The sequence below is a fragment of the Lutra lutra genome, chromosome 9 (genome assembly GCF_902655055.1).
Source record: "Lutra lutra chromosome 9, mLutLut1.2, whole genome shotgun sequence".
NCBI lineage: Eukaryota > Metazoa > Chordata > Mammalia > Carnivora > Mustelidae > Lutra > Lutra lutra.
The window spans coordinates 14615920-14630227 of NC_062286.1; the positions used below are offsets into that span (position 1 = coordinate 14615920).

A 14308-nucleotide genomic window follows, 5' to 3' on the forward strand; every position below is an offset into this window, starting at 1 on the left:
CACCCCGAGTGCTACTGATCTCCCAGAGAGAGCCCCAGGAAGCTCCAGGGTGCCTCGAAGGTCTCTTGAGCCTTCTACCCAGCAGCAAAGAGGTCCCGCCGCCTAGTGTCCCGCCGAGTAGTAGTGCCCCCTCCCCCCACCACTCCCGCCCCCCCGCCCCGGCACTTGGTCCTCACAGGAACAGCTAGCCTAGCGGCTTCGGGGAGGGCCCCAGCTGAACTCGCCTCTCCCTTCCTTCACTCCCGAAAACCGACCTAAGTCACACTGGGGACCTGAGACCAAAGAGGCTTAATGTCTGAAGACTGGGGTCAGGGTGGGGGTGGGGGGGAGTGTTCTCTTGCAGCGTGGGCAAGCAATAAAACCCATCCAAGCATTTCCGGCATTCTCATTGCCTTTTCTTGCTACCCGCAGAGTGGGAGCTGGAAATTGCCTCCCCCAACCATAGGGGAGGTTGGGAAATTGCCTCCCAGCCTGGGAATTGTTGCCTGTGGGTGTCTGGGGGCCTGCAGCCCCAGCCTGCCCTTCCACTTGTTGTGCTGTTACTACGCAATCCATGAAATCACTGTCAGGGTATAGACGCAGAGAGCTAGGCCGAGAAGTGGCTTCTGGGTCCATAAGAATGATAGTGAGCCACTGGTCGGTCGGGGAAGGCAAGGTGGAGGCACTGAGTCAGTGGAGGTCTTCTGAGGGTACCCTGCCCCACTCTCAGCGCCTCTCTATAAACCCTGTGCTGGGAATCCATCCTTTAAGGATACACAATTGATATGGAAAGTCTCTCAACTGCAGGATCTCGGAGGGACTCAAGGAAGGGGATTCAGGTTACTAGAGGTGGGGTGGGCCAAAATGGAAAAACCTGGCCTGTAAACCTCCTCCATATCCCTGGGGGGTGGCTCACTGCAGAGGCTCTAGATGTCCTGGGGGCCTGGGAGGTGGCTAATGTGGGGGCTGCGAGGGTGGCAGCAGTAGTAAATCCTTAGAAATAGGTGGAACACAGAAAAGAGCCAGGAACTGAGGAAGACTCTTTCACAGGTTCACACAGGTACCCAAAGCTTTCCCTGGCAGCTGTATGTACCCAGGCACTGTCCTCTTAGAGCAGCCACGTCTCCCCGACCTCACGGAGCTCATCAAAGAACCGACGTGGCTCCTGCCATGGGCCCTAACATAAGCCATGGCCAAGTGCACACCTTACTATAGCGGGCACTGGCTGGCTAAAGCCGTCAAAACCCAAAATGCACTGACTGACCTTCCCTCTCTGCGCCCAGAAATCACAGTTCTCTGGGATCCAGACTCCGTTTCTTTCCTGGGGAGCGTCCTTATGATGCTGGGGGAAGAAGGGCTGTGATCTTGCTCGCCTAGAGGAGATCCCCCAAGCCGGATCAAACCCGGCAGCGGACAGTCCTCATTTGCAGTGGGCCGTGGGACCGGTCAGGAAAGTTTTGAGGGCAAGACCAGACATCTAGATGAGTGGTGGACGGGGCCTGCAGCGGAGAGTTCATCTAGAGAGTTCATCTAATTGAGTGGTGGGCAGGATGCAGAGAGGTGCTCCCGTCCCGGGCCGCCCGTTCAGGCCTCTCCAGCAGGGGGCAGCGTGGCTCCGAGGGAGGGCCGGGCTCATCAGTGCGGGCCCAGCCAAGGCCACAGGGGCAAGTTGGGTTCCGGAACCGCAGAGTTCAAGCCCCCACTGCGCGGGGAGGCATGCCCAGAGGAGGTGGGGACGGCGCCGTGAAAGGCTGGAGAGTTTTAACTCCTACGGCGGGGGCTTCGTTCCTCAGGCCGCACGGCCCGGCCTGAGGCTGGGGCTTTGGGTCCCCGCAGCAGGGAAGCCCGGCCCAGTCTTGTACGGGGCCGCCGAGAGCCGGGCACAGAAGCCGGAGAGGCCGCGCGCCCGGCTTGGGAAAGGCCGCGGGCGCCACCGCCTGCGCCGCCCCGCGGTCAAGACTCTGGAGCTGGGGAGCCCCGCCCCGCCCCGAGCAGGAGAGCCCCAGGCGGCCTGGCCTCTAATTGTGGGAAAACTAGACGCCCCGGGGAAGGTTCAACTTGTGGAGGGCGGACTCAGATTTCCCCTCCTAAACTTCCCGGGCCTCCCAGGGCGCCCGCCCCCGCCATTCCTAACAAGGCTTTAAAAACTGTAGGGAATCTTCGCGGGCGTGGAGCCGTGCTCTGGGCAGGGGACGAGCCCCAGGCAGAGAACTGTGTCTGGGGGATGCTAATGGAGGGGGGTTGTAGGTTTGGGGCTTTGGGGAGGCAGAGGGGATTGTGCACGTGCAGCCGGGTACTGGGGCCCAGGGAACAGAACTGGTCCTGAGGCTGTCTGTGAAGGCATCCCCTTCCGTCCCCAGAGCAGATGCCAGAGGTCAGTACGGAACCTTTGGTTGGAGAGGTGGGTGACATTCTGTTCCTTTAGTGGATCCTAAGCGACCCTGGCACCCGCAGACGTGGAGATTTCTCACGGCCAACGTATTGGCCTGGCCACAAGCTGGGCTTCTTTATAACGCCCCCCCCCACCCTTTGGAGGTGAGGAGTGGGGACACTGCGACCCAAGACCGATGGAGGAGTGAAGTAAGAAAATAAACATGGGACTGGATCCGAGAAAGACCAATACAGGGAGAGAGGAGACTTCTGCATCCATCCCAGCCCTAGCGCCTCAATAAGGCGGGGGTTCGGGAAGTGGGACAGGTTGGGGAGGGTAGGGAAACCTGCTCCTCTCGAGGAAAGGAGCCTCCTAGTTTCCTGTGTTTGGGAGGGAAAATACCCATCCTGCAATGCCTGTAAAATAACCGTTTATTTCATATTTTAAAAAACTCCAGTGATAAATGTCTGTTACCGATGGTCAGCATAAAGTGCCAATCGCAATACAACGCCCTGCTCCTAGCCCGCTGCTCGCTCGTGGTGACCGGGCGGCGGAGCAGGGGAGCCGGAGGCCGGGCCCCCTCCAGCCCCAGGCCCCAAGGCCCCAAGGCCCCCAGCCCTGCCGTCTGAGTCGAGCGCCGGGCAAACGGTCGCGCGGCGGTGCAGAGAGGGGGCGTCCGCGGCCCCGCGGCCCCAGGGCCGGGCTGCTGAAGCTGATACACGGATTACACTTTTGCAGGCTCCCGGGGGTGGGGATGGGGACGGGAGGAGGGGGTGGGAGCTGCGAAGGCGCAGAACTCCTTTCCCTCTCCCCTCTCTCTCCGCAGGCAGAGTTACAAGCTTATATGGTCAAAGAAAAAAATAATAAAGAAAACGTATAAAATAACAATAGAAAAAGTAATACTTCTGGGAGAGGCGCCGCTACGGCTCCGCGGAGCTTTCGTTCTTTTTTTAAATGCAGTTTCCCTTCTGCCACGTGAGTACCGCCTTTTGGCCAAGACTTTAGCCGCGTCCTGGGGGAGCCGCCCGGGCGGCTGGGGTCACGGCTCGTGGCGGGGCTCTCGAGTTCCGCGTGCGCCGGGGACCCAGGGGACAAGTCTGGGATGGGGAAAGTTCCCGGGAACCCCTCATGCTGCCCGCCGGAGTCGCCTTCGGCTTCTGGTCCCTCCGGACGAGGGGGCAGCGTGACCCAGGGTACTGGTGACCCAGAGGCTCTCTTTAGCATTTGATCTTGGAGGTTTTGAGCTCCTTCACCTGTGAGTGTAGCGTCTTGTGGACAGCGAGAGTCCTGGACTGGCAGAATCCTTTCCCACACTCTTGACACTTGAAAGGCTTCTCTTTGGAGTGAATATATCTGAAAGCAAAAACAGAGAAATTAATCTTTGCAAAATGATGTAATGTTATAAACAGTTATCCAAGATCCCCTCCCACAGCAGTGAGGTACTTGCCCTCAAAAGAAAGGGAGAGGAGGGGGGTACCTAGTGTGGAGTGGGCAACATGAGAAGTTTGTGAGTCAGGTAGGGAAGTGAAGAAAACCCCTAGACAATGTCTGACCCATCTGATGGTCGGGCTAGGCCCATCCCTGCCTTCCCCCAGGGACAAGCGCGGTTTCCTTATAAGGCCTGGGTTAACAATGAAGGTGAAGGAGGGGACCTGGGAGGGGGGCAATGGAGCTGTGCTGTTCAAGCTGGCAGCCACTAGCCACACGTAGTTATTAAAATTAATGTTCAGGAAAACTAAAAAGTTAATCTCGCTGTCTCACTAGTTTTACATTTCAAGTGCTCCGTGGGGACACGTGTCAAGGGTCCCACTTTCCATCACCGCAGAAACTTGTATTGGACAGAGCTGAGGATGGGAGAACGGGTGAGGCAGCTGTGCATGCCTGTCTGGAGCTCATGGAGACCCGACTTAGTCTTCCCATGCCCTCTCCACCCATGCTCCAAGAACCCTGAGCCTTGTCGGGCTTCCTTTGCTATGTTAGAGAATTCCCAGAAACTGTGATGTTTGGAGCCAGAGCTGGGCTCACCAACCGCCTCATTAGGGAGGAGGACTGTGAGGACAGAGACAGACAGACAGCTTTTCCGGGGACCACCTGCAGTACCTGTGGTCCCGTAGGTGGTCTTGTCTCCGGAAGGCTTTGTGGCAGATGTCACAGGTGTAGGGCCGCTCATCCGTGTGCGTCCGCTCGTGGATAAGGAGGTTGTAGGACTTCGTGAAGTGGCGACCACAGAACTTGCAGACGAACTCCTTCTTGGTCTTGGAAGGCAGGCGTCCCCTTGTGGGCTTCTTTTCTGGGGACAGCTTGGTTACATCCAGGAGGGCACCCAACCCACCAGCGGGGGACCCGGGGCCCTCCCCCCGGCCAAGCTTGGATGGATCTTCTTGCGTGGCAGCCAAAGCCAAGTTGGCAAAATCAAAGCGTGGCTTGGTCTTGAGCGCGGAGGGGCCGCTGCCTCCCACGGTGATCTCGGGCTTTGGCTGGATGACGTGAGGAAACCAGGGAAAGGCGGGCAACTGGAAGCGTGTGTCCACCAGGCTGGACACAGCACCAGGCACTTTGGAGAAAGAGGAGCGAGGCAAGTGCACGGCAGGGTAGCCCAGCGCCCACTGGTGCAGGTGCACGGCGTGCAATGCACTGAAGCCGTACAGGTTGGGCAGGTGGTCCGAGGGCACGGCAGGCAGGCCGTTCACTGCCTGAAGGAAGGAGTAGTTGGTGAGCTGCAGAGACGGGTGAATGGGCACTGGGGCTGGCAAGGTTTTGCTGCCCATTGTGGTAGTTGCCCTCGGTTCTCAATCTCAATCTGCAAAAGAAAGGAGAAAAAAGAAGGGAGAGAAAAAGAGAAGTTCAGGGTAGGTGGTCCTCCTTCTGGATTCCAGCCTTGCCACACCCTCCCTGTCCCCCAGGGCAGATGCTGAAAGTCTGAGACCCCACTGAGGGAACCCACTGCCCTCACAAAGAAGATGGAACCCTCTCTGATGCCAGGGCTCCCTCCAGATGGCCTTTGCAGACACACACAACTTGCTACAGAGACCAGCGGGGAAACTAAATCCTACGCAACTCAACGAACTGAAGGGAGGGCCTCCAGCGTCCAGAGCCCTGAGAAAGGCGGGAGCACAGGGAAACTGGCTTGTGGAAATTTACATCCACACAAGCCTGAGTCAACACAGAACTGCACTCTCCTGCAAAGAGAACAGGAACTTGGAAGCACACTTCCACAATCATGGGCAGATAAACAAACAGAGAAAAGCACAACGACAGATAAACAGGGATTCACACGTTCTGGAGCAGTTGGCAACAAGGTGCAAAGATAAACGGAGATGATCAGTGTTGTGCTACCCGACAAAATGCAGGAACTGCCCGAATGTGGTCACACATGTGCATGTGAGCACACACACGCACACACAGGGGATCACACCCAACCCATGAAGGGCCTCACAGGGAGACAGCGCGCGCGCGCGCGCGCGCGCACACACACACACACACACATCTCTATGTCTCCAGCCTCCTGGGCATTAAGCTCTACTAGGTGATCCTCAACTGGCTTCCAGAAGCCATGTTATCTCTCTCCTCAAAAAGCTCACCTTGGAAATCAGATTTGCTCTTCCGCCTCACTATTAAGGAGCCCAGCTGACACCACCCTCTCAGCTCTTAGACTTGACTCCTTACCTCAGCCCCTGGGGCTCACCTTCCTTTCAGCAAGGACACTGACACCCACGTTCATTTACTCATTCAGACATCTGCCCGCACACAGGAGGGAGCTTCAGTACCCTCCGTACCCCATGTTAAAGGGGGCAGTGTCTTTGGGTTCTCCAGATGTTTCCCCGTGCTGTGACACCTGGGCAGCAGGGTATGCCCATGGGCTAGAGCACTGAGACTGGGCCTCGGCCGCTTTGATGTCTGCCCCTCCAACTGCAAGTCCAGGATGCTGAAGTGACCAGCAGACAGGCATCTCCTGGCCGGCTTGGTCGGGGTCTCCAGCCTCCATGGACAGACCAGGGCTCTGCAGAAGAGACCTTTCATCTCCATGCCTCCCAGACATTTAAATGTTCAGTCTGTCCAGTGGAAGCAAAAACGGAGAAGGAAAGTAGAAAGCACACGGGGGCCTTGGGAGGGTCAAGTGCTGACCTCTTTGGGCCCCCGAGCTGGGGGGCGGGGCTGCTTCAGAAGTCACTGTAGGAGGAGGTACTTGGGGAGCCCCTCTCCTTGCCTGTCTCAATCCCCTGCTGCCCACTTGTTCCTTTACTCCTCATTTCCCCCTCTTCTCTTCATCAGATGGCTCCTCTAACCTTCAGTAAGTCCCCCTCCCTGAATTGTGCAGGGCACTGCTGTGCTCCTTCCTCGGGCAGACATCGACGCCACCCAGACAATCTCCCCAGCCTGGCTGACCCTCGGTGGAAGGCCACAAGGCCCAGCCGGAGACTCCACAGCCTTTCACTGCCGCAAAGCTTTTAATGGGAGAGTTCCGTGCCCATTCAGGAAGGACTAAGGACAATCCGGACCCAGAAACGCTTTCTCTTGGAAGCTGGCAGAAAAGGTCACTGGCTGAATAGTGGTCCGGGAGGGACAGAGGTTCAGCTAGGGGTGGAAGGTGCAAAACACGGGGAGTCTGCAAAAACTTTCTGCAGCAAGTTACTTAGCAATGGTCTGAAAACCCAGCGTCAAGACAGCAATTAATTCAGCCTCAGACTAGGGGAGGGACAACTCTGCAGAGACCCTTTCTGGGGAGCAGGAGTACCCACCCGGGTGGAAGAACCAGGGACTCGGGACCAGTTTTCTCTGATGCTTTGATCACCGGCGCCCCCGTGACCATCCTAGAGCGCTAAGACACTGCGAAGCAAAATACGAAAGGGGCCAGAGAGAAAGCAGAGGTCCTTTGGGGTTGGGGAGGAAGGAGGAGGGAGAAGGGAAAAAACAGAAGATTCGCCAACTTCAAAGGCTGGCCCAGACTTAGGCGAGGTGAGCGCTCTTTGATTTGCTGTCACCTCTTCTTCCCCTCCAGGCGCTGGAAATCAGATCCTTATCTCCGGCTCCCCGGGGCCAGCCCGGCGCCACCCTGGCCCCAGCTTGCTCCTCCTGGTGCTCGGCCTATCCCCAGCCAAGCGAGCGGCGGTGGCGGCGGGGCTCTGGGCTGCACAAGGGCCCGAGCCCGCTCGCTGCCCGGGTGGGAAACCCACCAGCGCCGGGTACTGACCTGGCCTTTCCTCGCCTACTCGTAGGAGCCTTGAAGACCAGGGGCTCCGTAGGGGGAGGGGGCGTTCGCCGCCATCACTGCTCTTGGGAGCCAACCTTTCCGGGCTATCTGCCCGATCTTGTTTCCCCCAACACTCAATTTATTTTCTTCAGCAGCGCAGCCAGTTTTTCTTATTTTCTGCCGCATTCGGAGGCCAGGGATCCCCAGGCTCTCGCCAACGACTTTCCCCGGGACGAAATTCGTTCGAAACGTGGCTCCTTAACACTAGTACCAAGAATGGGCCAAATGCACGATCCGGTTTCAGGCGGTCAACTAAGAGAAAAACATAGTCTCACACTCGCCTCTCCACCCGGATAGGATGGACGAACTCCCAGCCCCTCCGCGCCCCGTTGCCCTGACTCCCGGGACCCTTCTGTGAACGCTTTAGGTTTTTAAACACGAGGGGAAACACCGCTCCCCGGGCCAGGCATCCACTTGGCAAAGAGCTGGAGCCTCGGGACCCGGGAGGTGCGGGTGAAGATCCCGACTACACGCAGCAAAAGCAATTCGCGCTTCCGAGCCTGGGTCCCCTGCGTAGTGCCCGCGCTGCTTCGCTCGCGCGGTGGAGCGCCCATCCCAGGTCTGCAGCCAGCCCTACGCCGGGCATTAATGAAGTGTGCAGAGTCTATTAAAGTGGTTTATTCGGGGCTAATTGAGCGTGAGCGAGTTAACTGCTTGCATTAATGAGGACCAAGCGAGCTCCACGAGCTTGCGCCTGAAGGAGCCCAGCAGCAGCCCCAGAAAATCATCCTTGACATCGAATGCCCAACACACTCGTGGTGACAGGCGTCCAAACCCCTGGTGGGAGGACTAACCACCACGGGATACTTGTGTTGAATTCTCCCAACAAACGAGATCAAACGAACACTTCGGCTAGGCGGCGATCCCCTGGCATTTAAACGCCGGCTGGGTCCTTAGCGATCTGTTCCCCAATCTTAATGAAACCGCACTCACTTCGAGGAGCCTAGGATAGAACATCTACCCACCAGTCGTCCCCTGTCCCTGTCAGCCCCTTCTCTTCTCCCGGAGGCCATGATCCTGGGAGAGCAACTAGCTTTGCACGTGGTTTCTGTTCCCAAAAGCCAGCGCGCAGCTCTTAGCCCCGTTGAAATTTACCAAATTGTGGCAACAAAGGAACCCTCGGAGCTACTTTACACCCTGACAGCCTATCCCGCTACCGCGCGAGCTGCTGAAAAAGGACTTGGTGTGGGTTTTCATTCTTCGGATCAGAAACATTTCGGGAAAGAAAGCAGTTCTGCAGGCAGCCCCTCACCTCTTTCCCTCTTGCCTTCGACTTCCCTCTTCTCTCCCGAAGGCTGAGTTAAGGGATAGTCCGGGGAGGAAACGAATCCTTCCCTTATAAGCCCCAAACCGGAGACACTCAGGGCACCCACAGCGTTTCCACTGCTTTGGCGTGCGGGTCTCCAATTGAGAAGTGTTCGCGCCCCCCTGCGCGCTTTCCTGCACCGAAAAGAGCGGCGGGTTACTCCCCAGGCCCTGACTGCATAGAGCAATGATCCTATAGAGTACACCCCAAAGTTAGAGCAGGAGTGCGAGACTGGGTCAGGCACGCGGCCCTGCTTTCCCGGTGAAGCCGGCCTGATACCTGAGCGCAACTCCGAAAAAGAAAAAAAAGAAAAGAAAAAAGAAACTTGCACGAAAAGCGCGACCTAGCTGGGGCATGCACCTGTCCCTGGCGCCGTCGGCTGCGGCCGTGGCCATCCATCCACTCTCTTTTCCTTCTTCGTCAGCTAAAGTAGGTCAGACCGAGCTAGGCGTGCATCTCGGGAAAGTTTGTGCCCGCTGAAGTTTCTTCGGTTTCTCAGAGGGGGGCCCACAGGCTGACTTCCGAAGTCCGCGGGCATCTCGCCGCGGAGTCCTTGGAGCCTGGCCGCGCGAGGAGCAGTAGTGGAGGCCCGCCCCCTCATTCCCCGGAGGTCAGAGGCCGAAGACCCCGCGCGGGAAGTCCCGAGCCAGCACCCCCAACCACCCCCGGCTGCAGCTGCTCTCACTTTCACAAAGGTCCTGCAGCCTTCGTTCAGCAAGAGGAGCTTCCTTCTGGGACCCAGAGAGAGGAGACACCCGCCGCACTGTGACAGGGGACCCGGGAGCGCTGCCCGCATTCCCCTCGCCGAGCAGGGGCTCCCAGGACGGCAGTTACCTTGTTCCGCGGCGGTCCCGGGCTGAGGGCCTCCCTGGGGCTCAGCTACGGGGGACCCGGGAAGCCAGAGGCGCTGGATTCCACAGGCACCCCCGGAGCTCTAGAGACCTGGCCCCTCTCCGGCTGCGGGGACTCCGAGCGCCCGACACGCGGGAGCGCTCTACTGCCCCGGAGTCCTGCCCTTCGGGGGATGGTGAACCCCGCTCGGGGCTCCCTGTTTGAGTCTGAACCGGGAGCGGCTGAGAACTTGCTGGGGAGAGACCGAGCTCCGACTCACTCATCCCTTAGCACCGAGCCGCCTACTTATTTTAATCCACCACCCTCCTCCCTCCCTCCCTCCCTCCTCCCCTTGCCTCAGGATTCCTCCCCTCCCTCTCCTGTCCCCCAACCCTGCCCTGCGCCTGCGCAGTGGGAGACAAAGTTTTGCTGACCGGGGCAGCCGACTTTGGCAGCTGCTCTCACTTTGCCCCGGCCTCCCGGGACCTGCGTCCCCTGCTTTTCAGTCCGATGCGACCCCTTTTGCTTTGTTAGGCCCACGGGGCACCCCTGAAGTGCTAGAGGAAACAGCCTCAAGCGGAGGAGAGCAGGCTGAAATTGCGCTTTCGAGGTCCTATTCCTGCTCGCCTGGGACACAGCCTGTGCAGCGTTGGGGGGCGGGCGGAGGTGGGGTACACGGGGATCCCCGTGCTGTAGCTTGCACTCCAGCTCTCTTTGGCCCCTGGCGGAGTCGCCCTTTCTCCCAGAATCCCTTCCCAGAGGTCTAGGGTAGGGCCCTGGGGAATCTAGTTGTTCCTGGACACCAACGGAGTGCCCACCCCAGTGCAGCCACCCAGACCCCAGTGCCTAGGGCTGACCCCAGACTTTGGGTTATGGAGTTGGGTGGGAAGATCAGAGGTGAGGGGTGGGGGAAAGAGGTCAAGAAAGGATCCCCTAGGATCCCAAACCCTCTGGGATTGTACCCTAATGCACTGTGACACCCTCCAATCACTTATTCATTTGTTCTGGGAGGACAGGTTGGGAGTTTAGAAAGCAAGCGGCAAAGTTCCTCAGCTTCAGGACCTCTGATCCCTGGGAGCTGGTTCAGGTGGCATTTGGGACTGAAGGGGGGTGGGTCGGGATTCTGGCTGCAGGAAATTCTGTCTTCACTGCCTCTGCCTTAGGGAGAGTACCAATACCTTAGGGACTGCTGGGCTCTGGGAGCTGACCTCCAGCTGACCCCAGCCCTGACCTCTTGTGGCCACCTCTCTGGAACACCAGCCCTGGATTCAGGAGGAGGCAAAGGTTTCCCAGGGGTTGGGTGAGTCCGGATTCACACCACTGCACTCCCAAGGTCCACCCCACAGTTGTGGCTCAGTGGCCCACCCAGCCCTTGGGGCTGGATCCTGGCCTCAGTGGGTCTTTGGTGTATTAGTAGTGTGTCTCTGGAGAGGAAATGGTGCTTTGTCCAGCTTTGCTCTTCAAGTCTGGTGTGACATTTTTAGGGTGTCATTATCTGACCTAGGGAAATAATAGCAGAAATGCCCCCAAAAGACATAGTTGGAGAAGACCCTTATCTTATCCACAGGCTTTTAGGACAGAACCTGGCCTCCAGCCCCTCAGTAAATTTGACTTGGGTGGGGAGGAAGATGAAGGGGTACAGCTTTCACCCCCAAGGGACTGCACTCATCCCCCACCACAGGTTAGTGCTGATTCAGGGATGCACATAAGTTTGCTGTGCAGTTGGAATCCTAGCAGCTGCCAGTATGGGGCGACATTCTGGCCAGGGAGGGGCCCCTTGGGAGCAGAAAGGAGTTGAGATCACTCCCTTCCCTGAGATGCCAAAGCAGCAAGTTCCAAGAGCAGGGGAAGGACTGGAAGGAGAGTCCAGCAGGGCATTCCTGCATTGAACTCACTTCCACCTGGGTGCAGGGAATTCACCTATAACCAGTCTCAGTCTCTCCTAGGAGACAAAGCTCATGAAGCTCCATTAGCAGCCACGAAAGCATCCAAGAGAGGCCCTCCCAGCCAGCCCTCTGGCTGTCCAGATTGCTTAAGAAATGTCTGCTCAGAAGAGGACATTCAGGTGGGATGGAGCCTCCCAGGTGTACAAACCCCATCTCTTGCTCAGAACACACAGTGTATCTGTGTTTCTCCCATCTTTCCACTTGCTGTCTTCTTCTGAATCAGGGCCCTTGGCCAACACTCTTCAAGGACTTGTAGAAATCTCCAGGTAGTAGGATCCCTGAAGAGCTCTTGGGGAGAGAGTCTTCAGGGATTCTAAAGAAAGGACGACGCAACTGGGTTGTCTGATGTCACTTTTTTCAGGGTATCTGGAAAACTGATTTGGACTCAGGCCAAATCTTGGAATTTAGCAGCTGTAGGGCAAGATGGGAATGCAAGGTAGGAGCTGGCTCCATATGGCCCAGCAGCTCTGGCTTTGCTTCCCAGAGGCCTTCTGTCTGCCTCCCCCCGAGCTGGTCTGCAAGGTAGGACAAGACAAGGTGAGAGCTGTGGGACTCCGGCACAGCTGGGACAAAGACGGACCTGTTTCAGATAGCTGGCTTGGAAGATACTCCTTGTAGGAGTAACAAAGTTAGAACATTGCTCTAACTTTGAACAACCCCAGAAACCTCAGAAATGAAACGAAAGATTTGCTAGTTACCGGAGAGTCCTGCACCCCAATCCAAACTCCCAAGGGGGTGACCCACAAACCATGGACTCAGTCTCCCCTGGAAGCTAGACGGGTTCTGGTTTCCTCTTAGGAGGGTGAGCAGAAGAAGCCCAGAAAGCTAAGAACCCCTCTGCCCTCCGTTCAAGGGTGAACAGCGGAGGATCCCCTCCCCCACGGACTATTTAAGAGAAACCCATCAGCCTAAAGCAGGTGGAAGTACTATGGCCACCCGGACTAGGACTTGTCAGGTTTGAGGAGGGCGGGACCCAGGACACCTAAGGGCTTCCATGTTGCTTCTTAGGAAAGTCAGATTCATTTAAGGACTCACAAGGACATTATGTTTGGAATTTAGTAAACGTCCTCCGAAACCGGAACCCAACCGTCCTGTGGCCCCGGAACGCATCGCAGGTGTCGCAACTCCTGTCTGGACATCCATCCCATTCCCCCGGTGGCCAGCGCACCCGGCCACCCGCGGCTGCAGCTTCTGCTCACCTCGAGCCTCCAGGCTCTCGCCGACACTAGACCCGCCCGCAGACCCCGCCAGGGCTCCCTCGGATTCTCCTGCCCCGCCCACCGCCAGCAGGGCGGAACCGCGGGCGCCCAAGGGGTCTCAGTCTCTGTTGGAACTGAGCATCCTTGGGGAAAGGTCCCCACACTAGCGGCCAGGCCTCCAGGTCCGGGTTACACCCCGCCAGTGCTGGTGGGGTCAATCAATAGCCAGGGCTGTCGAGCCACCCGGTCTTTGACCGCATGGCTTCCAGCCCCGCAGCGAGCCCTCGCCCGCCAACTTTTCCCGGGCACAAATGAGGTTGTGACAGCCTCCGTTGGTCTCCCTGCCCCAACCCCAGCTCCTCTTCCAACCCCTGCTTACTGGGAAGGAAAGAGCCCCAGCCTGTCTTCGGAGTGAAAATTGAACAGCTTCCAGAAAATTAACTAGAACGTGGCCCCTGTTGCTTTGGGGTGTTTTGGATTTTAAAAAAAAAGAACCCCACTTCTCCCTACTCCCTAGTCACACAAAAATGACCTCATTTTTAAGAAAGGAATTTACTTAGCACTTGTGAGTTTTTGCTTCCAAAGCAAGCCTCCCCTGTAACTACTTTGTGGACAATTGGGGCTCTGCTCATTTGAACCCCCCCCCCCCCCCCCCCCCCCCCCCCGCCTTATGCACGTACAGAGCTTTCAAATAACCTGGAGATTTAGGTATCCCTCTGTAATCATTTAGATGATGGATTGTAATGGCTCAACAGTTCCTCTGGAACCATTACGATCAATCAGGTCAAAATCCAGCTTGGTGGGGAGGGTGGTTAAGCAGGGGAGGTAGGTAACACAACATCCACACACACTTGTATAGATAACACACTCCGATAACGGACAAACAATTCCAGAGTCTTCGGAGAATAGATCCCAGGTGAACCCAAGAGCGGGTGTTTATTGTGACAGCAACAGACAAGTTACAGTATCAAAACTGAAAGGGAAAGTGAACTGTTTTTCTAGGCAGTTCCCGTTTCGTAAGTTCTTTATGAGTCCGTAAGTATCCTGTAACTATCTGTCACCTTACGAAGTAACACGACACATATGCATGTATCTGTCCCCGGTTTATAAGAAGAATATGGGTGAAGCACGAATGTTCATGTGAAATTGCATGAATCCGGGGCATACTATCATCTGTAAAGTGAAATGATGATGATGCATTGTATTGTGAGGAGCAAGTGTAAAATCTGTATAAAAGGTCTAGCGAGTTTACACTTTTTGTACAAATACGAGTTGTCAGAATTATTTTAGACACTTAACCCATCTACCTTCTAAGATTACTGAACTTTTCCTCTTATCCAAAGGTGGAAATCAATGTAGTAGGAACGAAGCAGTGTCTAATCAAACTGAGGATGATGAAGAAAAGTTATTTTAACTTAATTCTGT

General features: G+C 56.7%; 1 protein-coding gene across 1 annotated transcript; it reads right to left on the reverse strand.

Moving 5' to 3' along the window:
* Nucleotides 1-2763: 2763 nt before the first annotated feature.
* OSR1 (odd-skipped related transcription factor 1) lies at nt 2764-10036 on the reverse strand. The gene is made up of 3 exons (XM_047746766.1): nt 9742-10036; nt 4451-5150; nt 2764-3703 (listed from the first exon to the last, which is right to left on the reverse strand). Exons 2-3 carry the CDS (start codon nt 5116-5118, stop codon nt 3568-3570), a joined length of 804 nt encoding a protein of 267 aa, XP_047602722.1. The 5' UTR covers nt 5119-5150; nt 9742-10036; the 3' UTR covers nt 2764-3567.
* Between the last annotated feature and the right edge of the window lie 4272 nt (nt 10037-14308).

Bases quoted from the DNA above. Each gene is read 5' to 3' on its own strand.
- OSR1 (XM_047746766.1), bottom strand. From the start codon at position 5,118: ATGGGCAGCAAAACCTTGCCAGCCCCAGTGCCCATTCACCCGTCTCTG. The intron at 3,704-4,450 runs GTACTGCAGGTG...TTTTGCTTTCAG, and splicing joins GACCACCTACGGGACCACAG to ATATATTCACTCCAAAGAGA.